We start from the raw sequence: 26,714 nt of genomic DNA on the forward strand, positions 1-26,714 counted from the left end.
ATCTGTAAGCTGCCTTAATCATGATGCCTCATTTGCTAAGATGTTGGACATGCTAGTTCATCATAACAATTTTTAAAGACCTCCTTCTTTAGATCTCATTTTGGAAGTATTAAAGCTAAGTCTTTCTTAGATAATCTGCCATCTTCTTTAAAAGCAAAAGCTACAAAAAAGGTCTTTCAATTCAATAACAAATATATGCTCTTATAATTATGTATTAAACAAAGGTTTAGTTTAACAGAATGATTATGCAATGTACAGTTTAAACGTATCAATTTTACAAAAGAAATTCAATTAGGACTTACAGAATCAAATCTACTTTGGATAGTAGTATTTCTAAATAACTGGGAAGCTTTTGGGGGAAAAAAAACCCAAACGCTTTAATCTTAACTCCATTTATACATTTTTTTCCATCTTTCCCCAAAATAACATTTCTAGAGCACAAAATAGATTCATAATTGTTTAATTAGATACATTTTATATATCCTGAACATAATGGCTCCCATAGAAATAAACTAATATTTTGTACACAAATTTTATTTACTGTGCCACATTCATAATATACTGGGCCAAGTGCAAACATTTATTACATCCCCTGGTGTGTGCAGAGCTCTGCTCCCACAAACACCTCATTATCTAGGATGACAGAGAACAAGATTAGACAAGATGGATAATTAAAATCCACAAGGTAATAACAAAAATGTACTTTATGATTATAAACTCTTCTCCAGCTACAGCTGTAACCAGTACTAAACAAAACAGTTTAATCAGGTTTTCCTCCCTAAATCCAGCCCCCACGCCACTGCTCCTTGGGGCAGGATCTAATAATTGATTAGTGGGGTCGCTGAAAGGCCTAGGGCCAGAATAATCTAGAAGAAAAGGTTTAGAAAATTGACAGCCTGGCATCTCATATATTGAAAATCCCTTGGTTTCTCTTGCCCAGAAAATTGCATTTGTTTCCCACATATAGTTGATATGTACCATTAAGTTATCTTAAAAAAGGTTTATTTCAGGCACTTGTAAGAAAGGTTTTTTTTTACAAGTGCCTGAAAATTATGGAGTAGGTATTTTTAAAATAATCCATGAAAAACAATGACTTAATTTAAGAAAAACAATAAAATAACAGCAAAAGAGAGTAAATCTGCACCCTGGGTGGCAGCACATGGAATCGATGAGCTTCTGGTCAGCTTCTACCAGTGCTGGTGTGTGCCATTGATCTGCTCAGTCTAGTCAAGTCCTCAGAATCATCATCACTTATTACTGCTCTCCTTAATGGCCATCTCCAATGAGATGAAGCAGCTTATGAATAAACCATGGGAGAAGTATACAGGCATATTATGTCCTCCGCTATCCTAGATCCTTTTAGTAAAAAACAAGAAAGTAGGCCTGAAATAAAAAGGTTTGTATAACATCCTAAGGAATAAATCAGGTCTTCTTAAGAGAATGATCTAATATTCTACTCTTCTGCTATTCAGTCTTGACAGCCCAAATACTATGTAGATGAAAATTCCAATAGAGTAAGTCTCATAATTTTATAACCACCATGTCAATAAAAAGTAAAAAAGGGATGAGGCCACCGCACCAATGAGTATTCCACAGGAGATATGGTATTAGCGAATTGGGTATTATAGGAATAGTAACTAAAACTTAACTGAACACTTGAATTGGAATAATCAGAATATCTGAATCCCAAAAGAGATTCTAAATCTGAGATATTATCAAATGTAGTGATTTTAATTGACATTTTTCTCATTCTCATCTTGAAGTCCTCATCAGAGGATCAGACTACCTCTGATCCACATCCACTCACCTGATTTGTACCGTGACCTTACTGACTGGTAAAGATCCTTTCTACTATTTTTTCTTTTTTGTAATTATAATCCAAATTGCTAAGTACAGTCATTGCTTCCCTGATGGGTCCTGGGTCCTCTTCCAGCTGCCTGATACAACATCTGATGGTCAGCTGATGCCTCCCTTCATCTCTGCTTGTAAAAACCTTTACTTTGCAGGATTATTTTCTTATGTTTAGGCTATTTTGAGACTGTTCAGGGAAGTGCTAGTAAGTACAGACCAGAGCCACTTTAAATAGTATTTAAAGCTTTATCAACCATAGGAGAACAGACTTCCGTGAGGAAGTCAATAGGATTCTTAATAAAATTAACGACATGTATCTCAGGACGCAGATAAAAGAACATCAAGATGAATGAGCAGAAAAAGAATCAATACCAAGGGGAAGATTTTACTGCCGCAGGGCAAATCACCTATGGATTTAAAATGGGAATGGGAGGAACAGAGAAGGTACTGTTGAAGCAGAATGCTTAGATCTGGTGATGGATTCGAAAATTTACCTGAGAATGAAATTCCATTCTAAGCTAATGCAAACTGTAAACATAACATAAAAACTCAGATGCAAGGGATGAGTTTTGGCTAACTAAAAGATTGCGCCATCTAGTGGAAATGTTAGCGTTTTCCCTTACGCTCTCAGCAGTTTTTTATTTGATGGTGTCTTAGCCATTATTAGGAATGTTTTGCTGAGGAGAAATAACATTAAAATCAACATCTCATAATAAAATGTAAAGTGTCTGTAACTGTATCAGAGTTTTAAATAACACTTAAATTCTAATGGTAAGAATCTAAGAATAAACTTCTAACTAAGAATAAAATATATGTAATTTTATAATTCCCTAGGAAAATCTCTGAGGAGATTCTTTTTAAAAAACATACAGGTATTTATATAGTCATCTACGTGCAGAAACTTAGGAATACTGATGCAAGTTTTCTGCAAAAGCCTCTGCATATTAGTGGAGGAAAAACAAATCCTGAAGTAAGCAAAACATACTTCTGCTTTCCTGCTTTGGGATGGATACATTCCTTAGCTTAAGTTTCATATCTCTGCTAATAGCAAGGTAAATGCTTAATATGTGGTCATGTACCATATGGAATCACTTGATGAAAATTCAAAATATGATTTTGCATAGAATTCATTTAAACAATGCAAATAAGCTACTAGCATTCTTGCTTCTGTTCTCAGTGGAATTCGACTAGTGCCAGTGGAGTGGGCATGGGATTCAGACATGGATTACATGGTGCTTCACTCAAAAACAGTTACATTTATAGTACTACTAAGCCCACACAGGAATTCCATATGCTTTTTGTTTTTAAGGTTTTAACACTTATGAACAAATGTCCCAATCAAAGACAGATTTTTCCAAATAATAGGGCACACTGTGAGGTTAGGTGGAAGAGGGATGGTTTATTTTCTGGACGCAGGACAGGAAATTAATGAGCAACGTAAATACAGAGATCTACTTAGCACACCTTTTCCTTCTTTCCCTTCAGACATACGATATGGTAACTGACTTATCAAAGTAAAGCACGTGTTGTTCACTTTTTAAAAACCCATTTAAGTTAGTCTTATAATGGTTCTGATTGAGAAAGTGAATCATGCCATGATTCAAAAAAGTCTGTTCTTCACATAAACCTATGAGCACACATTTAAAAAATGATTTATTGTACATCTTTGCATTTCTTAAGGCATGAACAATGGCATACAGATGGAACAGGTTCTGAGAAGCATCACAGCTTTTTCAACAAGGCCAGCACAAGCCACATCAAACAAACACACTTGAAGCCTGCACTGACTGACTGCTTGTGGCCCAGGAGTCCTGCGATAGGGGATGGTGCTTCCAGACAGTGGAACAATCGTGTGGTTTCTATGTTGTTAACTTTCTCGATCAGCTTTAAGCACCAGTTACCATTTGTTTTTCTTTACAAACTCGTCAGACTTTGGATTTTATATTCTGCTCCTTTTATTCTGCTTTCCAAGGATGGTGTGGATTTTTTTTTTTTTTTTTTTTAAGGAATATGGTTGCAGCAAAACAGAAAGGATCCGAAAGTGGTTAGGGGCTTTGTCTAATGCACTTCTGAAAGTCCATTATAAAGATGAATAGAAAAGCAAATGGTAGGTTTTCAGTGGACCCAGAAACCACACATAGCTATAAGAAACATAATTGTGCATAGTTATTTATTCATTCAGAATGTGATATGTTGGCTAGCTCTACATTCCCAGTCTACCAAAGAACAGGGCTGTCTACTTTGCTAAACCCAGGGTCCTTTCGAAGCTCCCAGTAGGTGTCGTTAGAAACCCAGGCTTCTCTTTGATTGGCATCAATAACTTTTCTGTGAAAATATAAACATCAACATTAGTCACAAATCACATCAAGGTAACCTTATAACTGGACCCTCTCCTGTAGATTAGACATGGACATACAAGCAGTGTTTTGTAAGCCAGTTAGTGTCTTATCTGCTCACTACTGATGATGTGACTATTTTTGACCAGAAGTGAAGTCATTTTTGTTGTTAAATGTGTGAAATGGAAGTAGGTAGGGCCAGGGGGAGAGGAACTGAGGGCAGGAACAAATTACCTCCTGGCAGGGGTAGAAAGTAAATGGCCCCCAACAAAGCATTTACAAATACTGTAACTAATAGCTTCAGGCCCTGGACCCACAAGAATGATTTCTCCTTCACTAAAAGTATGCAATATCAGAAGCTCTAAGAGCCCCTGCCAGGCCCATGTCCAAGGAACACACTTTAGACATCTGAAGGGCAAGGCTGCGTTTCTACCCGAGGGCAGTCATGAGAGGACAAGTCTAAAGGAGATAAGGTTACCCTGAACTTTTTGTCCTGGCTCTGGAGGGCAACAGATGGATTTGGAAACCTCAGATTAATCTGTGTGATGTATATATAATCCTGCAAATAATCCTGTAATAATCACCTACTATCATACCACAGCGAGACCAAATCTAAACACACACAAGCTTTGTGTGATAGAAATAAAATGAAATCCTAATAAAGCCAGGATGATTTTGTGGGCAGTGGGGTCTGGTTCAGTCTCTGGCTAAGGGAGTAGGAATCAGTTTCCACCATTCTCAAGAGTGCAACTGGAGGACAAAGAGCCTTCTGGGTGGGAAGCTCACTCTTTTCTGCTGCCCATGAAAAAAGAAGAGCTATAGAAAAAATTTCTTTTTATAGTTACTAACTTCTCATAAGTTCAAAATCGATTCAATATTTTCACTGCCAAAAGCAAAGATACCAAAATCCATTTACCCACTTTATTTTCATTTAACTGGAGTTTCTCATTGACTGTGGCAACCGTTTGCAAAACATGAACTTGCTATGGGAGCTAACCGACTTACTTAAAAAATTTTGGTATATGTTCAAGATTGTTTTCTTCCATATATCGTCTCCGAGATCTCTGGAGTTCCTCTACTCTTTGCTTCTCTGATGCTGCAGCTTCTAAATTTCCTTCTTCCAAAAATCTAAGCAGAAAGCAGTTGATATTTTAACACATTATCCTCTTTTCTGGGGGAAAAAACCTCATTTGCACAAAATTGTTTTCTAATTGTTATGAACATAAATTACTGCACAGTAACACTCTGGCGATGTCTCCTCACCTTTGCCCCAGGCCACACATCCTCTGTCCATCAATTTACATGCTTTTCTTTCTTTCTTTCTTTCTTTTTTTTTTTTTGAGACGGAGTCTTGCTCTGTCGCCAGGCTGGAGTGCAGTGGTGTGATCTCAGCTCACTACAACCTCTGCCTCCCGGGATTTACATATTTTCTATGTACATGAACTGAATTATTATAATCAGCAATATCAGTGAAAGGTGGGTGGTTTGGCCTTGAAGACTTTTTTATGCTGTCTAGGGTTCTATAACTTGAGATTTTCAGGACGACTGCAGAGTCCAGGGGGAGAAGAGCATGAAGTCACAGCCATGTTCCTTTTCTATATTATCAGAAAGCTTTTGCTAAAAGGCCATAGAATGGAGGGTGGTAACTGGCTATTCTCCATCTATTCTGAGAACAGGCAGAGAAGGAAGGAGCTTTTCTGTTTTACTGGAGAGTGTAAAACTGATGAGACAAGAAAAGGTAATGGGGAAAATTATAAAAGGCCACAGAATGGGAAATGAATAGTAAATGAAATTCAGAAAAGGAATACTGAAATAGAATTGAGGAGGAAAAAGCAGACTGAATGGCGACTTACAAATGCTTACATTTCAAAATGAAAGCAAAGAACAGGAATATAATATGGTATACATTGTACAGGAAGTTTATTAATAAATTTGAATGTCAAATAGTGAGACAGCATGTTCTAGAGAGAGAGGGGAAAATATAAGAGAATTAAATAATAGAACATTCAAAACTGAGAGCATTTTGGCAGATGGCAGATAAAGCCACAAATACATGGGAAACAGAAAATTGATCTTGAGTGGAATTTGTATGGCATATAGAATTTTTGGGAAAAGTAAAATGAATTCCATAGGAATGAACATCATGAGTTCAGAACTACATAAGAATAAAAAACTAAGAATCAGAAGGTATTAAAGGTACTGTATTTTGAGCATATCTCATACTCTGTGGGATCAAAACCACATTGGGCAAATTGCAGACTTGCACTCAAGCATTTCTGGGTGCCCCTGTAACTTACCCTATTATTATTCAGTTTAAAAGATACTCCACATTACAGAGTTATAGAAGTAAAAAGGTCAGAAACACTGGGTGAGGATTGATTATATATTTAAGAAAGAGTTCACAAATTTGCAGACCTTTGGTAAATTTCAGGAGGAGGGAGAAACTTTCTGTTAAAAAAGCATCTCTGTTATCTTACCTTCTGTGGGGAACTATGTGCTGAGATAATCTGTTATGATCATTCTATGAATACTGCTTTTCCTAGCATAGAAAACTCAAATATTGAATAAGGGAATGAAGAAAGGATTGAATACAAATACATGATGGTAGTAAAAGTAAGTCACAATGACCTCTAAAGCCCCATGCCATAATAGTCTGCTTTTTTTTTTTGCCAGGGTCTCTCTGTTGCCCTGGCTGCAGTACAATGGTACAGTCATGGCTCATTGTGGCCTCAATATCCCAGGCTCAAGCGATCCTCCCACCTCAGACTCCCTAGTAGCTGGGACTTTAGGCATGCACCACCACACGCAGCTAATTTTTAATTTTTTTTTTTTTTTAATATAGGGTCTCACTATATTGCCCAGGCTGGTCTTGAATTTCTGATGTCAAGTGATCTTCCCTCCTCAGCCTTCTAAAGTGCTGGGATTATAGGCGTGAGCCACTGCACCCAGCCATAGTCTGCACGTTAAATACCACTGCCATCCTCACCTTTGATCGGGCCGGAACCGGGCGTCTGTTGGTGGAAGGAGATCTTTTAGTACTGGATCTAACTCATTGAGCTCAATAGCAAACCTTGTGAAGCCATAGTACAGCTCATAGTTGGTTGGCATGGAACCTGGAAAGAGGCCAATGAACCACTGTGAGTGGGAAAGGTTTATGGAATGGAAGAAGCTGACTTACCCCAGTGCTTAATACCCCACACTAACACCAAATTTGTAGTCATAAACACAAGATTATAAATTTTTTCAAGTGAATTAAATTGGTGACATTCCTAGGTAGGAAACTTTGTGTTGATGATCAGAATTGACAGATTCATATATTTAATTCAATCCTGCCTTTCAAACAAAACTGCACATATAGTAGTCTTCATTAGCTAAACTACTCCATATTTCTTTTGAATATTCAATTGGTTAAGTAAATATTATGGCAATAAACTCCGAACATTAAGAGTTCACCAGAAACACTTGTTTGCTTCCTTTTAGAAAAGAAAAACATGAAGATCTAAATTAATATTTTTTTGCCACTTTTTAGCCGAACTTGAAGGCAGGATCTTTGTGTGTCTTGCTCATTGATGTATCCCAAGCTCCTGGAATAAAGCCTGACACACAGCCAGCACTCAATAAACAGTTGAGGAATGAATAAACTAGCCACTCTACTAGCAGGAAATTTAAATACTCATTGATGACTCTTAGGAAACTAACAACTAATTTTAGTTAGGGATTAACTAACAAAATTCCAGTGACAATAACTGTCATGTGGATACTTGTTCCATTTATACTTGATATGCAGTTATATGCTAATGTGTTATCAGAACTCTTTTGATGTCTTTTATTAAATGTCAACATACTGCCACCTCTTGAGGCTCAAGTGAAAAGATCACTTATTCTGGTGAGTTATTGAATTTGTGGATTATAAATGTTTGTAGTCTTTGTTTTATTAAAGCAGAGAATAAATAACATGAGTAAGGATTTAAGTTTGTATACTTCAATTATCTAAAGTCCTTAATAAATATACCTAGCTTTTCAAATGTAGGCGTTACACTTTGAGCAATTTTTCATGAAGCCCAATCTCTGACTGAATGTCAGAGATTTGGCCTACATTTTTTATTATGAAATATCGAATATTGGGGCTTATGTATAACTTATATGTTAAGTATGAATGTAACTATAATTGCCATAAGCATCTGCATTTTTAATCTCACTCTTAAAGGAGACATAATATGAGTTGCATAGAATGACCAGATATTCCCTTCCCGTCTGTTGTCCATGGCACCCTCCTGTTGGCAGAACACTCAGGCCACTCTCACCTGGTCTCCAAATGCACTTTGCAGAGGGGGCCACACCACAGTAGAGTCCTTCATGCCACTTTCCAAACAGCCGGTGCACCACCTTCCCCTCCTGATCTATCACCACCCCCTGTATTTCATTCATGTTAGAATTCCAATAATTCACCTGGAAAAACCAAACCCCAATTGTGACATTTGATGGCTTTAATAACACAATTCCCTATATTTTCCATATAGAAAAATTTCTTAGCCTTGAAGTCCCTTATTCAAACCATTTTCAGAAATACAGAAATCTCAAAATGTTTTATATGGAGGGCTGGCTTTCTAAGAGTTAGCTTAACTTTCAAGAAAGGGATGGTCTCTATTCCATGCATAACATGGTAGCATATCACAGAGAAGGCTCAGTTTCTATCCCAAGAACCTAATATTAATTTCTAGGCTAGCAATTTTTTTTCCTCTTGTTTTGAATTTTCCTCTTGCTCATGGATTTTAATAAATTTCAATTGGCCATGCGGCAGAAATTGTTTGTGAAATAATTTTCATAGTATCTATAAATGGCCAAATTTTATCAGGAGGATCCTCATGTGGCCCTTCCAGCCATACTCCTTCCCAAGGGATAAGAAGTCTATGGCAGTTTGCCTACTTGGACCCCATGATCTCCCTTCCAGATCAGGCCCCAAGTATACAGGACCCTAGAATTCCTTGTCCAAGTAGCTCCAAGCTTATTCCACAGCTGGCAAGGCCCTTTTCCTTGGATTCATGCACCCAAGGGCAGACCACCCACCAGCATGTGCACACTTAGGTCTGAGGGGTGGCCAAGGGTGGCTGTTTGTGGGAGTGTGAACAGAGCTTAGATGTGTGGGCTGGACTGCCTATATATGTGTGTATGAGGCCCCTTGCAGTGAAAACAGAGTCAGAGGTGGGAAGAAAGCAGGGAAGGCCGTGGGCCAGGACTGGCTGTCCTACATTGCCAGGGTTACAGCACAGCGTTCTGAAGGGTCCAACCTGGCCTCACAGGCTTTGTTATAAAAAGTGTATTTGTCAAGGCAAAGAAATAGAGCATATTCTATTTGATAGCGTACAGGCTTGATTTACATATTTTAGTTAATTATACAGGCTCTGCAAGTGTTAGAGACGGGACTGCACTGCAGCTTCTCATAGCCTACAAAGCCAAATGTACATATTTACATCACCAAGCCACAGCACATAGGGATCTTGGCTCTTCAGTTCTAGGTACCTTATGAGTCTCTAAGAAAAAAGGTAGTCAACAACATTTTGGGCTAAAATAAAGGTATTCAATTGAAATAAACATAACCTTTCAATATGGCTTAAAAGGATTTAACTGAGAAAAGAAAATATTAGAGTCTTAAGACTCCATTATGTTACCTGTCTACCATATTAGAATGGAATCATGAATTGAACAGGTAAGGTAGCTGGGTGGGATTTCTGTACTATGTTGAATTCAGTAGCACATCCAAACAAACATGGCAGTGATACTGAATGTTCCACTTCAGACCAGAGAAACTGAGGGAAAATGGTGCTTTTTGGGCATTTCTATCCCAAAATATTTTCTTGTTAACGAGGCTGTTTCTTGTTGAACTTATTTGAATTATAACAGCGGCAGGGTTAGATAAGCATGTAGTGACTGGTGGTGATCATCTACATGACTACAGCAAGTGTCTGCAGAAAATGACAACATTATAATGAGTTCCCGAAAATCAGATCACTTGAACACATAATCAAGCAGGAAAAGAAACAGAAATATAAACTAGGAGATTTATAGTCAAGAAGTGTTTTCTGGAATTTTATTTAGTGAACAACTGACTGGCTACTTCAAAAGAAAATTCTTTAAAAAGAAATGTGTTTTTTCTGTTTTAGATGGTACCTTTTTTGACCTCCATATGTTCAGAAACTTGCATGCCTTGAAAAACTCTATCAGTTGGTTCTGCTCTCTTATCTAAAACGTCCGTAAGGACCAATGATACAGGACAAATTCACTTGCTGCTATTTAAGGTGATTATTCTATTTCTTCTTTAAGAAGCGTTTTACACTCATTTTCCTTTACTATTGTATGATAGTATTTACCTTGACAAATGTGAGTTTGCAAATGCAAACACTGCTTTTAGTATTTCTGATGGTTACTTCTCCATAATGTTCTATCCACCTTCTTCCACTGAGGATGTTGTGTATACAAGTGGTGACTTTATTCCACACGTAGTAATCTCCGTACCTAGTGAAGAATGTAACATTGATGAAAAACAATGAAGGTCACAAATACATATAACTGTCTCTACTAATGAGGATATTCTTTGGCCAAAGCTTTCTTTTCCCTGATTTTCCTCTCATTTTTTGTCTTGAAATTCTCTCTGTGGTCATAAGTATTTACGATGTGGTTAATTCACTTAAGGAACATTTAAATACTTTCTATGGGCCAGGTGCTAAAGCTACAAAGTGGAACGGGAACAGAGCCTGTTTCCTGCTTTTCTGGGGACAAAAGTATGGGAGGGTAGATGGATATGCAAACAAATACTTAAAATGTGCACATCATCGGAACACAGAAGGAAGAGTTTTTAGTCCTTCAATCTGCCTGGAACGTGGGATGAGTGTCAAGGAAGACACCTTAGAAGAGGCTGGGTTTGGTGTAAGCACGGATGGCTGGTAGGAGCGCGCCATGGGCTGGGGAAGGTAGGAGGGCACTACGGGCTGGGGAAAGCATCCACAAAACTACAAAGGTCAGAAGAGCACAAGGCATCCAGGCCTGTGAATGCTGTGCTCCAAGTGAATGCGGGTGGCAGGACACAAGGAAGGAAAGGTGTGATGAGGCAGAGCCGGGAAGGCCTGCACGGACCTACCAAGGAGTCTGGATTTACCCTGCAGGCAATGGGCCACCGCAGGATTCCAGGTAGGAGGTAGGCTCCACAGAGTGTGCATTGAAGAAAGATCACTCTGGGAACACTGTTTCGTACTCCAGGTTTAAGACCTCAGATGTGAATAATTATTCGGAAAAAGACTGAGGAGCATACTAAGATGGCACAAATCTAATACAAATTCTGGGGAGCAAGGTTACAGAATTTCTGCTAAGGAATGAAATAATAATAGTTTCAAATCACATTTAGGTTTGTACATTACATATATTTTCAAATGAAATGTCACATCAACATAAAAAAGATGCTTCTAAGTTTCTGCAAAGTTTATGAATTGGTATGATGTAGACACCATATATACCTAGGAAAACTCTCTTCCTTATTCTTTTTTTTTTTTTTTTTTGAGATGGAGCCTTGCTCTGTCGCCCAGGCTGGAGTGCAGTGGCACAATCTCAGCTCACTGCAAACTCCGCCTCCCAGGTTCAAACAATTCTCCTGCCTCAGCCTCCCAAGTAGCTGGGATTACAGGCGCATGCCACCACACCCATCTAATTTTTTGTATATTTAGTAGAGATGGGGTTTCACTATGTTAGCCAGGACGGTCTTGATCTCCTGACCTCATGATCCGCCCACTCAACCTCCCAAAGTGCTGGGATTACACGCGTGAGCCACCGTGCCCGGCCTACATGTTCAAATATTCAGAGTTTATTTTGTGGTCCTAGGAATATCTCCTTCTCTTCACCTTCTTCCATATCCAATTCATCTGGAAATTCTGTCATTCAAATAGATAAAACCGAAGAAACAATCGAGCCCTTGGCCTCAATAAAAATTCCAATTAATTTCAAAATATTTAGAGGCAGTATCCTCTAGAACACACCCATAAAAGAATTCCTCACTCTTCTTTGATAAAATACTCCCTGGATCTAAGATGAACTCAAAAGTGAAACCGAATTGTATAGCAAAGAATGGCTAAACAGGAGAACCTTTTATATAAAATCAAACTAGCATGACGACTGGGTCATGGGAGGTACCTGGTGGTATTGACTGAAGAATGGAGGATGTGAAGAAATAAACAGGAAGCTTTGCTACATATGCTTAAGTTCTCATTTGTTTTTGTGGGAGTCTATTCTCAAAACTTTGGCAAAGGTAACAGAAGCCTTAGGTATATACAGAGAAATAAACCCTTACCATCTTCTAGAGTTTAAAATACCCATTTATGATTTAGAAAAGCAGACAAGAGGCCAAAAGGGAGGTGTGAGTCACTTACTTCGGAAGCGTGACATTCAGTGTTCCAACAGGCAGGATTTCCATTGACTTCCCCCAGAACTTGTTTTTCCATCTGATATCTAAATGACATAGGCAGAGGACAAGAAATACACACCCCATATCTAATCACTTCTTCTGTAAAAATTAACTTTTGTATTACACTTTACGAAAAAGCTTTGGAATGACAACTGATTCTATATTGTTGATTTAGTATGATGAGCGCCTGAAAATGGCCCAAGGTGAAAATATTAACTGTGAACCAAAAAACAAACAAACAAAACCCACTATCTATGTTTCTCTGTAATATATGCTCTTTATTTGTTTTCAACTAACAGAGCTGGAAGAAGCCTGGAACAGTGTGTGTGGTGTATGTGTGGGTGTATATTCACATTATACATACAAACATAGACTCTACTGTGCTTTAATGTCCAGACAGCAATAAATGTTGTTATTAGTTTTAACTAAGTGGTAAAAATAGTTAACAAATATATCAAGCATAAGGTGTATACTAAAAATAATTGCAGTTTAGCAATACAATTAATTTATATATACATTTCCTTCCATATCGAAGACATATAATTTGGGATTACAGTTAAAAAAATCTCTAAATACAGATAAAATAAAATTTACAAAATAAGATTTATGAGAGAGTGGGATTAACTTAAGGAATGTGTTTATACTGGTTGTTTATAATGTGTTTATACTGGCCCAGCACTTTACCTCACACGATGGCTTTATGTTTTACGTGTGGAAACTTAGATTTATTTGTGCATTTGTGATAACCACCTGGTTCCGTTTTGATGAACTAAGGGAACTTCGTGCCATCTCCACCAAATGCCTGATTCTTGGTGATGACCAAGAAATGATCAAATATTTATATTTATTGCAAAAATAAATAAAAATATTTTATTATTTATTCATATCAATAAATATTAATTCATATTATTATATTAATATATGGATATATTAAATTATCATATATTATTAATAAATATTTATTAATAATATTAATAAATTAAACTTAAATAATAAATTTAAATTTTAAATAAAATTAAAATAAATATTTATTAATAACATATTTTATTATTTTAAAATAAAAAATAAATAAAATCATAAAATAAAATATTTATTTTTGCAATAAAGTACAGTTATAGTGTTCTATCATTTTTATGTGTTTTCAGGTTATGAAAATGCTCATGAGAAAAGTCATTCTGTGAGTAATGAAGCATCCTTCCAAACATGAAGGAATTATTTACACTTAATGTTCACATTTACGTAAATATTCTTTTCTTTGTAAAGGAGTTTAGAAACTTTTTTGTATTAGGCAAGCTTGTAACATTCTGACTTAACTAATGAGTAGACAGTTCAATCCAAACTCTTAAGCCCCAGTGAATTAAAGGCCAGGAACTGCTGTAATGTTTGCATATCTATTTCGATTATGACCATTGATGATGTGTCATAGAGCCTTCCTTCAGAATTAAAATGTCTTTGCACACCCCCAAGAACCAAGAAGGCAGCAGATGGAACCTCCATGTTACAGATGCAGACAATGAGGCACATGAGATAAGGTCGTGGCTCTGCACCGGCACAGTCCGCATGGAGCTCTGCTATTCCATACGGCATTGCTTCCAAGATAAGCAGTCTCATCTCCTAGCTGAAACTGTTTCATGTTGAAACCAGGAATTGCGATTTCTCAAACTGAGCTCTGCACCAATTACCAACATTCGCTGAGTTCCAAAGGTAGAAATCTAAACTGAATAAAATGGCCCTTTGGAAGCCAGACATTTTTTCATAGGCTCATACATTTGATTTTCAATAATAATTGAAATACAAACCTTGCCAAAACACAAAATTCTTAGATTCACAGTGACAGGCAGAAATGGGTGGATGATGGCTAACCTGGTAATTAAAAACAAAAAAGAAGGCAATACCAGTGTTAAAACTTCCACATGATCATCCATTTCTCTTACCGAATTATTCTCAAAATGCATAAGTAAATCTGTAAGTCTTCATGCTTTAAAAAACACTGAGAACATATACAATTTAGAGGGGGATATGATGCCCATAAGTGAAGTGAGTTTCCTTCCTTCCTTTCTTCCTTCCTTCCTTCCTTCCTTCCTTCCTTCCTTCCTTCCTTTCATTATACTTTAAATTCTGGGTTACATGTGCAGAACGTGCAGTTTTGTTACATAGGTATACACGTGCCACAGTGGTTTGCTACACCCATCAACTTGTCATCTACATTAGGTATTTCTCCTAATGCTGTCCCTCCCCTTGCTCGCCACCCCCTGACAGGCCCCACTGTGTCATGTTCCCCTCCCTGTGTCTATGTGTTCTCATTGTTCAACTCCCACTTATGAGTGAGAACATGCGGTGTTTAGTTTTCTGTTCTTATGTTAGTTTTCTTAACGTGTGAAAAGAAAATAAATCTCAGGACCACCTGCTTCCCATGTTATTCCTAAAAAAAATAGCTACAAAGATTTTTTTTCTTTTTTTTTGAAAAAAGGCTACCTCTCTCTCTCACAATTTGCCCAAAGGAAATTCTTTGTGGGCCTCAAGATCTTTACCCTAAAACAGTTCTGTTGAATTTCACCCTGGCAATGTACATTGATAGCTTATCTTCACAGGTACGGGACAAAAGACTGACAGAACTCAGTCATCCTTCTGCTCACCTGAGACAAATGCACATCTGATTACTTCCTCTGCCCTACTGTCTATGTAAAAATGCAGATTCACTGAGCCAGACTGAGGCATAAGTGACTCTCTCTCTACCACCCTCTCACATGTAAATTGTGTATTCAGTGAAAGGCTGATCAGAGACCCAAAAGAATGCAACCTTTCTTATCTACCTATGACCTGGAAGTCTCCATTTCCAAGTTGTCCCACCTTTCTGGACAGAATCAATGTACATCTTACATATATTGATTGATGTTGCACATCTCCCTAAAATGTTTAAACCCAATCTGTGTCCAGAACATCTTGGACACATTTCATCAGGACCCCTGAGGCTGCGTCACAGGTGTGTCCGTAACCTTGGCAAAATAAACTTTCTAAATTGATCGAGACCTGTCTCAGATACTTTGGATTCACAACTGGTGTCATAACCCATCACAATAGATTGTTATCAAAAGGCTGCTTTCACCACCAAACTGCCCTCTTACCTGTATGAGTCCAGGGGCGCTTACCTGTTCTGAGAAAAAGCGGAATCCCTTGTCTTCTCTAATGCATTCATAGGTCTCCCCAAGGACTGGGTTGAATGGCTTACTTCCTGCTCTGAAATAGGTGGAGCAGTATCCTGAAACTGCAAATGCAGCAACGAGAACCTGTTAAAACATTGAAGAAAAGGAAATAATATAGGAGAGATGATTGCTAGGTCTGTTTGTTCCTTTCCCTCTAGATTTTACACACCCCATGTGGATGGGTGTTGATTTGATGACAGTTGCATTTTCTATTGTCTGCACAGAATTTTTACCAACTTGTGGGGAAAAAAATAAGTAAAATTAGGTAAAACTACTTGCACGGAAACCAGCAGGCCACTGAGGTGAAGCATTCTTCACCCTTCCATCCAACGTCATGAGTATCACAGAGTTCAAAGGTTCTGGAACCCAGTTTATCAGTTCTGCCACGGGCATGATCTTAGCCTCATGTGCACGAGGATTGTGGTTGTGGGTGCTTTTCAGAGGGGACAGTATGTTTCCCGCAGCCATATGGGGTAAAGGGTGAAGTATAAACAGAAGTTATTTTCTCAGACCTAAGTTCCTGAACAGATGGGTTATCTTGACATTCAGGAAAAACTGATAAAGTGAGGCAAGGTGTGCCTGCAACCTCTAAGGAGTATAAGACCTTTACACCTTAACTTTAGAAACACTCTAGACCAAGGATAAGGCACAAAAAGTGTGTCTTCCTGTGTTGGTATCTGGGAGGTTTTGGCCTTGCCTGATTTACGCAAACAGGTCAATTCCTCTTTTACTATGCAGTGAGAATATTATGCAAATGCCAAATATATCATCATAATGTATTCTGGTTTAGCCCAGGTCTAGGATTGGCAAATCCTTGAGGGGTGCTGCTCTGTTAGTTATTTATTACCATGCGCTCATATGGATCATCAGTTTCCGAAGCCTTGTCCAGGAGCTCGCTGTATTCCATTTCCTCGCAGAGGTGTTGCAGGGTGTTGAGTGGCTCGTTTAGCTCCACAGGCATGGAGACTTTAGACAGGTCTTTACCAATGTTGTTCCTCAAGATATTCCACAGGTTAATGTTACTGGTGTCAGGACAAGGAGCTGGCAGGCATGTTCGACGCCCATTTCGGAAGGCCCCTCCTGTAAGCTCCCCATTCAGGACTGGAAGAGGGAGAGTCACAGTGAACAACACTTTGCTGTTCTGATTTCACAAAATCAAGAAGGGAAGTAACTTTCAAATAAATCTGACTTTGAGACATTTCAAGAGTCTTCATTATATCCTTTCAAAAGTAAATGGAATTCTTTCAATGCAAGGTTACCAATAAATGCAGAAAACAACAGTGTATAGTTTTATAAATAAGGCATTAAATATACTCAAATATCATTCAAGACAGGCTAAGTTTTAAAAAATTAAATATATTTAATAAGAGGGACTTAAGCTGTTGGTGTGAGAAAGAGGAAAAACCTTTTCTCTTAACCATTTACCTAACAGATTTTTCAACTATTTACCTCAAGAGATTATACAAAATAGAATGTATTGAACAATCAGCTGCCAAAAGAACAATTAATGCAGGGGGGCGGGGGGATGCCTGTTCATTAAGTCTTCAGTGTTGCAATTTGGCATGTAGATAGAACAACCTGGAAGCTCAAATGATGCATACTTTGCCGAGAAATATTGTCTGCAACACTGGTGTTGTCTTCAGATATATTATCACTCACATCACTGATGTAAGACTCATCATCTGAAGCCTAAGGGAGGGAAGAACATACAAAGATCAGAATTCTTGTTCAGTCTTGCAAGCTCAGATAATCAAGTGATTAAAAATAACAAAATATTGTTCCAGGGAGAAGCAGAGGTCCTAGAGGAAAAGTATTTGGCATATGTGCAATGAACACTTGAGGATCTTCATGAACTAGGATATAGGATCACTAAAAAGGAGCCTGGTCTTTAGCTCCTTGTCTTAGTAGGGGCAGGAGGGCAGAGGAGACCAGTAAAGAACCAGAAATATTTTAGCATAATACACTAAGAATGTTTCAGGTTGGTGCGAGACTACTTGCAGTTTTTGCCATTACTTTCTTTTGTACCAACCTAACACCTAAGAGAAGGCCCTATGACTCTACCTTGGAGGACTCAGGAGAGGCTGCCCAGGGGGCAATATTTAAACTGGGTGTTAGAGAATGAATAGGAGTTGCCCAGTTGTTAGAAGGGACAGAAGCACACGAAGAAGGGAGATTGTGCAAAGGTAAGGCCCGTGAGAGCAACATTTATCCCAGGAATGCAAAGGATGTTGAGAGTGGCTGTGGCAGAGGATAGAGAAAACAAGAGGGCCCAACAGTGAAGGGCTTTTCATGCCAACAAAAAGGGTTCATATGCAATCCTAAGAGTTAGGAAAACCAACAAAAATGCATGGGATGTTGGAATCAGATTTGGTTTTCAGGAAGATATTTGGCAGCTTTCCCTAGGGAGGCCAGATACTAGGATGCTGCACAGATCCGGGTAAGAAATATAGCTTAGTCGGCTGGGTGTGGTGGCTCACACCTGTAATCCCAGCTCTTTGGGAGGCCGAGGCAGGCAGATCACAAGGTGAGGAGATCGACACCATCCTGACTAACACGGTGAAACCCCGTCTCTACTATAAATATAAAAAATTAGCCGGGTGTGGTGGCGGGTGCCTGTAGTCCCAGCTTCTCAGGAAGCTGAGGCAGGAGAATGGTGTGAACCCAGGAGGCAGAGGTTGCAGTGAGCTGAGATCACATCATTGTACTCTAGCCTGGGTGACAGAGCAAGACTCTGTCTCAAAAAAAAGAAATACAGCTTAGATTCAGATGGCCTTTGTGACAATGGGGAGAGACGAATAGTGAAGCCACCCCCTGCATGAGAAAAATGTGAAACTAAAATTTAGAAACACAAATTAGCAGAAAAATGAAATTAAGGAACAACGTACATACTAAAGGGACTTAGAAACAGAGCAGATCAGGAAAGAGAGGATAAGACAGAACCATCAGAGGAATGGGAAAACTAATGACTTTCCTGCAGGCAAGAAAGCTGCTGATACTTACTTCCTTCAAAATGGAAACAATGCTATATTTTTTTCTGAGTATAAAATGTTCTTGTTGTAAAAAATTAGAAAATAGGTACGAGTAAACAGATGAGTGTGAAAATTACCTATCAGCCCATCACGTATAGGAAACCACGTAACATTTTGGTGAGTATTATCCTCCAATTTCAAAATGCCTGTACAAACATATTGACACATTTATCTTTATATACTGAAAAAGGAGAACAGCTTACATATTGCTTTATAGCATTCTGAATAGGTTTTCATTATAGTAGCTATAGCTACTTTATTTGGAAAGGCAACATAATTCATTATATGATTATAACAAGGAATTTAACCAGAATGTAGGTGGTTTCTAACATTTTATTATTATAGATAATACCTGGATGAACATGCTTGCAAATATATTTTTGTAAATCTGCCTGGTGATTACATTAAAATTTATTTCTAGATCATATGGGTCACTTTGAGGCTTTAGTTCCATGTAGCCAAATTGCTCTCCTGAAAGACTGGATTAGTTTGTTCTCATCAGCAATATATGGGAACATCATCCATCTTTCCACATCCACTTAAACACTTTACACTATCCATCTTTTTTTAGTACTTACCTGGTATACATAAAAGATCCCTTTTTTTTTTTTTTTTTTTGAGACAGACTCTTACTCTGCTGCCCAGGCTGAAGTGCAGTGGTACCATCACAGCTCACTGCAACCTGGGCTCATAACTCCTGGGCTCAAGGGATCCTCCTACCTCAGCCTCCCAAGTAACTGGGACTACATGCACACACTCCCATGCCTGGCCAACTAAAAAATAATTTTTTTTTTAGAGATGAAGGGTCTTGCTATGTTACCCAGGCTTGAACTCCTAGCTTCAAGCAGTCCTCCCACTGCAGCCTCTCAAAGTGCTGGTATTACAGGTATGAGCCATTGCACCTGGCCAAAAGATTGCTTTAAGTTTGAATTTCATCCTTTATGAACTAATTTTCTTATATTTCACACATTTTTCAGTTTGACATATAGATTACATTTTTCTTAACTTGCATTTTTAAACTTTGTTTATGCCAATTTTTTTTGCCATGTAAAAATGTTGAATTTGTACATAATAAAAACAATTGGTCATTGTCTTTAAGGTTTCTGGATTTACTGCTAATGTTTTAAAAATTAGGGTTGGAAAGAATTCATATATTTAGGGATAACAGTGATGGACAGAATGATTGCATGCATGGACGAGTAATGGTAATTTTGTTTTTGCACACAGAGTAAGCCCATAAAGATGACAAATTGAGAATAAAATCTTTTTCTGATTCATATTTTCCTACTGCAACAGGTTCCCGCAGTTCCTACTGACTGCAGTAGAGTTGAAGGTTAAACCATCAGGCTCATGAAAAGCCAACTTCTTATGCTTGAAAACAAAAAAAGTAAATCAAACTCCTCTGTGTGATTTCTCTGAAAAAAATCCAATCATACCCAATTATGTTTGAGGAGACAAACGTCTACCTAAACCAAATTCACATTGCAGGCATGTTTATTGTTTTTAAGAAAATACTCATGTTTATCCTACAAATAGCTATAAAGTCTATGCTTCTTCAATTTCCTTTCTTTCCTCTTTCTTTCTTTTTCTTTCCCTTTCTTTCTGTGTCTTTCTCTCTTTCCTTCCTTCCTTCTTTCTCTTTCCCTCCTTCCTTTCTTTCCCTCCCTCCCTCTCTCTCTTCCTTTCTTCCTCTCTCTTCCTTCCTTCCTTTCTTTTCTTTTTTCTTTTCTTTCTTTCTTTCTTTCTTTCTTTCTTTCTTTCTTTTCTTTTCTTTCTCTTCTCTCTCTCTCTCCCCCTCCTTTCTCTTTTTCCTCCCTCCCTCTTTCTTTCCTTCCTTCCCCTTCCTTTTCCCTTTCCTTTCTCTTCCTCCCTCCCTTTTCTTTTCTCTCTCTCTCTTTCTTTCTCTCTCTCTCTTTCTCTCCTTCCTTCCTTCCTTCCTTCCTTCTTTTTTGATACAGGATCTCTTTCTGTCACAATGGAGTACAATGGTACAATCACAGCTCAACACAGCCTTTACCTCCTGGGCTCAAGGGATTCTCCCACCTCAGCCTCCTGAAGGAGCTGGGACCACAGACATGCACCACTATGTCCAGATAATTATTCGATTTTTTTCTGTAGAGGTGAGGGCTCCCTGTATTGCCCAGGCTGGTCTCAAACTCCTGACCCAATCATCCCGCCTCCGCCTCCCAAAGTGTTGGGATTACAGGCATGAGCCACCATGCCTGGCCTTCCTCTTCAATTTCTAATCTCTCCCAAACTAATATATCATAGAAATGATCTGAAATAATTGGTGTGAAAGCATTCTACAATAATAGTGGGCCTTGAGTAAGATGTATACATGTCATATGTGTGTAGTAACTAAGGCTGGGCTCTCTTGCTGTGGTCCATTCACGCCACCCTGTACAAAGAGCTAAGGCTCTGCACTATTAGAGTAAAACAGTTTGTCCTCTGCCCCATGGTTAAGAAGTCCTGGAACCAAATATTTCTCTTTACAAACTTAGGGATTCAAAAGAGTTCAGAAAATATATATTTTTCCTAAACGTGACCAGGCATGTAGCATTGCAGAAACAAGTTTAAAAGCAAAGGCAAATAGATTATTGTGGAAGCAAGAAGAACATTTTTTAAAAGAGCAGAGGATTCATTCAGTAAAGTGCATTGGTAAATAACATATAAAGAGGATTTTTCCCTCAGCCATGGAAAATGTTAATGTAAGACAGCTAATGCCCAGATGTTTCTCAGAATAATCATTATAAGCATTTCTTCCTTTGCTCAGTTAGGAGATATTTATTGAGTACCTGCTCTGGGCTCACCAGAACTGTTTTAGTGCAGGAGACCCAGTGGTTAAATCTCTGTCTTCATGACATTTATGTTCTAGGGGGGCAGACACACAACAAATGAAATACAGGAAATATATATATATATATTTAAGATAGTGATAAGCATGAAGGAAAAAAAATGAGGAAAGAGGGACACAAAAGGTCAGAAGAGGCCAGGCACAGTGGCTTACACCTGTAATCCCAGCACTTTGGGAAGCCGAGGCAGGCGAATCACTTGAGGTCAGGTGTTTGAGACTAACCTGGCCGACATGGTGAAACCTCGTTTCTACTAAAAACGCAAAAATTATCCAGGCGTGGTGGTGCACGCTTGTAATCCCAGCTACTTGGGAGGCTGAGGCAGGAGAATTGCTTAAACCCGGGAGGTGGAGGTTGCAGTGAGCCAAGATTGCACCACTGCACTCCAGCCTGGGTGACAGAATGAGAGATTGTCTCAAAAATAAACAGAGAAACCCCAAAAGGTCAGAAGAAAGGAGGAAATGGCAACTCTAAATTGTAGATAAGACAGCCAGCATAGGCTTCCCTGGAGGTGACCTTCGAGTAAGGGACTGAAGAGAGTGAAGGAACTGAAGTTGTGGATCTCTGGGGGAAGTGCTTGGGCCAGGGTAGATGGCAAGTGCAGAGGCCCAATTTCCTTTGGCAGCTGCAGTGCAGGATACACAGCTTGAGCCTAACCTGCAGCTGCTGCTAGGATTCCCACATGTATAGTCAACTCACCGGGTGGGTTGCCAAGACTATGAGTGTGAAGGCGCAAGGAGCCTTCTGAGGGGACCTCATCACAAGGTGATATAGTTTGGATGTGTGTCCCCATCCAAGTTTCACACTGAAATCTTATCTCCAGTGTTGGAGGTGGGGTCTGGTGGGAGGTGACTGGATCACGGGAATGGTTTTCTCTGGAATGGTTTAGCACCATCCCCTTTGGTACTGTCCTCCCGATCGTGAGTGAGTTCTTATGTGATCTGGTAGTATAAAAGTGTGTAGCAACTCCCACCTTGCTCTCTTGCTTCTGCTCTGGTCATGTGAGGGCTGGCTTCCCCTGGGCCTTCTACCATGGTTGTAAGTTTCCTGAAGCTTCCCCAGAAGCCAAGCAGATGCCAGCATCGTGCTTCCTGTACAGCCTGTGGAACTGTGAGCCAATTAAACTTCTTTTCTTTATAAATTACCCAGTCCAGGTATTTCCTTATGGCAATGTGAGAACTGCCTTATACATAAGGGAACTTAGAGACTTGGCAGATGAGGTTGTCCCAGAAACCAAGCCTTAGCTGAAGGGGAAAAGCAACTCTGAGAACATCATAATGTCTGTCACTTGGGTTTATCTCCTGGCCTACCCCCTTTAAATACTTAAGGCCAAGTGTTGTGATAAAGGGAGAAGTTGCAAGTAAAAACAGTAATTTTATGAAAACCTGTGAGGTACAGGGCACAAAGAATGGGAGTACAGTTCAGTTCTTTCCAGTGTGAGTTGTAAGAGACAGTCACTCTCATTGCTATAGCAAGGGACACAAGGTATCTTTAGCAAATAGGCAACTCCAGAAATCATTCCTTTGGCTGTTGGAAGGCTCCAGAAGAGAGGTGGCATGAGGCTGGAGCTGAGAGCAGGCATCAGATTATAAGGGTCTTTGTTTTAATAGCTAAGGAGTTTAGAATGTTATCCTAAGGACACTGGGGAAGAGAGACATGATCAGACTTGCCTTTTAGGAAGATTGCTCAGGTTGCCCAGTGGAAAATGGATGGGAAGCAGCAAGATGGGAGACTGGAAAAGTTACGAGACTGATGGGTGATCTAGGTGGGGAGCAGATGGGAACTGAATTGGAGCAGTGGCAGTGAAGCTGCAGGAAGATGTACAGATCTGAGAGTATTTAGATGATGGAAGCTACAGAACCCGAGTGAATCAAGATGGGTGGTAATAAAGGGAAAGAAGGAATAAAGGAAAATCTTCAGGCATTTGGTGTGAACAGTTGGGTAGAGGGGCACTTAGATAGGCGATATGAGAGGAATGGGTAGGCTGGGGTTTCTCTCCTGGGGTAGTGGTAGGGCTTGTTGACGAAAGCTTCTGGGACGTGCTGAATTAGAGGTTCTGTGAGTACCAGGTGTCAATGTCTAACAGGTAGCTGACTGACTCTCAGACAGTTCTGTCCTTGAGCTTTAGACTTAAATATTCAAATGCCTGACAGGTAACTCCACTGAGAAGTCTGATAAACTCACGATGCCTCACAGTGAATGTTTCATCTCCCTGTGACCCCGTCCTCCACCTTCTTATCCTGCTCTCTGCCACCACATTCACTCCCCCACCCCTCACCTGTCCCAGGGTGGCACCACCATCTTGCTTGGACTCGTGCAATAACCTGCTTCACATCCTCTTCATTTCTGTATACCCAGTGTCCAGGGCAAGCAGTACCTGGGGACCCAGCTATGTGTGCCCCAGGGACTCGGAAATAGCTCTCAGAGAGGTAAGCTAGGAAGTCATCAGATGATAGGTCAGAACTCAGATAATGCACGGTCAAGTCTGACTGTAACCTGACTAAAGAAGGATGAAGGGGTCAGGCACAGTGGCTCACGCCTGTAACCCCAGCACCTTGGGAGGCTGAGGTGGGCAGATCACCTGAAGTCGGGAATTTGAGACCAGCCTGACCAACATGGAGAAACCCCATCTCTACTAAAAAAACAAAATTAGCAGGGCATGGTGGCACATGCCTGTAATCCCCGCTACTTGGGAGGCTGAGGCAGGAGAATCACTTGAACCCGGGAGGCAGAGGTTGCGGTGAGCCGAGATCGTACCACTGCTCTCCAGCCTGGGCAACAAGAGCAAAACTCCATCTCAAAACAAAAAGAAAAACAAAAACAAACAAACAAACACAACAACAACAAAAGGATGAAGGATGGGTCAGCAATGGGAGCTCAGGAGGCAAAGTCAGAAAAGGAAATTTTGGTAGCATTATCGATAGTATGGTGGTCCCTGGGGGTGCAGGCAGACACAAATACCAAGTCTTTGTGGCAGAGTATCCCTATGATGGAGGCTGAGTATGGAGCTCTAATATTCTGGCCCTCTACCCTTAAGTTTACTCATGTCCCTTGCTCACCAGGCACTCTCTGACTAGAATTAGGCTTGCCATGCAGATTTGCCTACAGGAAAAGACGCACTAATTAGCAAGGATGATTATTCTGTCCATCTGAGAGTATGTATCAGTTACCATCACAGATCATTAAATTAGCATTCCAGCCTGCGAATGGAAGTCTCTGTGAACCTGTTCATGCATGCCTTGGGATCTGAGAGGCAGGTGCATGCCTTGGTATGCTGACAAATTCAGTATTTGATACAAGAATTCTATTTTACTTTTCTCCCATTATAAAAATGATACGTATTCATTATTGCTTTCTCTTTTCTACTTTGTCTTTGTTTCTAAAATCACTCATAATTTCAAACATCCAAAAACAACTACTACTAATTGTCAGGATGTTTCCTTCCAATCTGTTTTCTATGCATATGGAAATAATGTTTAGCAATGATTTCATTTCTTTTTTGTAAAAATGCAGTACAGATTTGCAATCCCAAATGACAAAATTCCTAATCAGCTGTGTGGAAAAGAGTTTTGGCTGCTTTCCTCATGCCAAAAAAAGTTGACTACACTGTAGTAAAAGAACTAATTTCTGCAACCTGACCAAGGAAGAGGTTCCCTGTTTCCAAGACCTTGGCAAGAATCATAAGCATGAAGAGCAATTCAGTACAGCTTTTATGATAGTCAGTGGTTAACCTCCAAACACCATAATTACCCAACTAGCTATGTGCTACATAGTATCCTTCTAATCTTAAATTCATGTCCCTAGCGAAAATATCTAATATATATGTGTCAGTGTATGTGCGTGAATGGTGCTTTCCTAATTCTCTCATTCTTTCTATATTTATTAGCTAGTCTCCTTCTATAAAGAGCTCTGTCATAAACTCTTTTGTTACCCTGAAATATGAATCATGGAAGACACTCCAATAAATGTTGATTCTTCCCCTTAATTCATCAAATTTAAATTCTTGATGCTCAGAAACGTTAAGCACTCAGTAATTGGTAACTGATATAGTTTGCGTGCTTTTAGCTTTGCTACAATTTGGGCATCTTACTATGATGTAAACAAAAAAGAAAAAAATGAAAGTAACCACCAAAAAGTTTCACAGTTTTATTTTCTTTAACTCAAACTCAGTCACAAGATGTTGAGGCTAACAAGTCAAGAAGGCATACATACCTCATTCTCTGATGAACTTGCAGAGATGAGCACCTCTTGGGCATCAAAGAACTCAGAAACAGACTCTGACATGGAGAGGCGGCTCTCATTGGCTACTTGCTGTGATAGGGGGAGACTGACATGGATTTGCTCACCAGCCTGCAGAAGACAGAAGCATACACAGTGTAATTGCTTTTCCCCCTGTTAGAATAGCTATTCCTTTAAATTAGCCAGATTTATACTCTTTAATACTGTATGTTAAAAAGTGGCGGCCACAAGTTGCAATTCAGTAACGACCACCGTATACGTTTCCTTCCAATGTGTCTAAAGACCCCAAAAGGAATAGTTGAAAGGTGTTTGTACTGTGCCTTGATTTTAAATCTTTGGTTGATTGATACTGAGTCAGGTTAAGCTGCTATGAATACCCTGATTGGCTGTAGAGACAACTTCATTCTCTTATTCTTAGCTCTGTCATATTCTAATGGTACATTAAACATGAAGAAATATTTGTAGAAACTACTAGAGACATGCTAAGAAAATCTATAAAACTAATTTTTGAGACAGACTATATATGTCATTTTGCAATGTGATCATGAATTTTAACCAATAAAACACATGACTGGAATACTGAACCTTATTTCAGATTATATTTTTATTCAGTAAGTGATAGTTTTCAAGGAAGCTATTCAAGTTTCAATTAAAAATGTAAGAGAGAGAGAGATATATATTCTAGTGCACATTTCAGGTTGAAAAGAAGATTCCAACTGAGATTATCAAATTATTTTTGAATGACAAATTTTAGA

General features: G+C 39.1%; 1 protein-coding gene across 8 annotated transcripts in view; it reads right to left on the minus strand.

Annotated features, from left to right (window-relative positions):
- Positions 1 to 444: 444 nt before the first annotated feature.
- OSBPL6 (oxysterol binding protein like 6) overlaps positions 445 to 26,714 on the minus strand; it is a 94,070-nt gene continuing 67,800 nt past the window's right edge. For all 8 annotated transcript variants that reach the window (XM_033231012.1, XM_033231017.1, XM_033231014.1 and 5 more), the window contains 11 exons: positions 25,933 to 26,070; positions 17,441 to 17,528; positions 16,687 to 16,940; positions 15,786 to 15,923; positions 14,436 to 14,499; positions 12,602 to 12,680; positions 10,556 to 10,700; positions 8,492 to 8,636; positions 7,174 to 7,300; positions 5,193 to 5,315; positions 445 to 4,176 (listed from right to left, as the gene is read on the minus strand). In XM_033231012.1, coding sequence (XP_033086903.1) covers positions 4,068 to 4,176; positions 5,193 to 5,315; positions 7,174 to 7,300; positions 8,492 to 8,636; positions 10,556 to 10,700; positions 12,602 to 12,680; positions 14,436 to 14,499; positions 15,786 to 15,923; positions 16,687 to 16,940; positions 17,441 to 17,528; positions 25,933 to 26,070 — 1,410 coding nt within the window. In that variant the 3' untranslated portion in view covers positions 445 to 4,067. The remainder of the gene's footprint in view (positions 4,177 to 5,192; positions 5,316 to 7,173; positions 7,301 to 8,491; positions 8,637 to 10,555; positions 10,701 to 12,601; positions 12,681 to 14,435; positions 14,500 to 15,785; positions 15,924 to 16,686; positions 16,941 to 17,440; positions 17,529 to 25,932; positions 26,071 to 26,714) is intronic.

This window comes from Trachypithecus francoisi, unplaced genomic scaffold, assembly GCF_009764315.1.
Source record: "Trachypithecus francoisi isolate TF-2019V2 unplaced genomic scaffold, Tfra_2.0 Lachesis_group13, whole genome shotgun sequence".
Lineage (NCBI taxonomy): Eukaryota > Metazoa > Chordata > Mammalia > Primates > Cercopithecidae > Trachypithecus > Trachypithecus francoisi.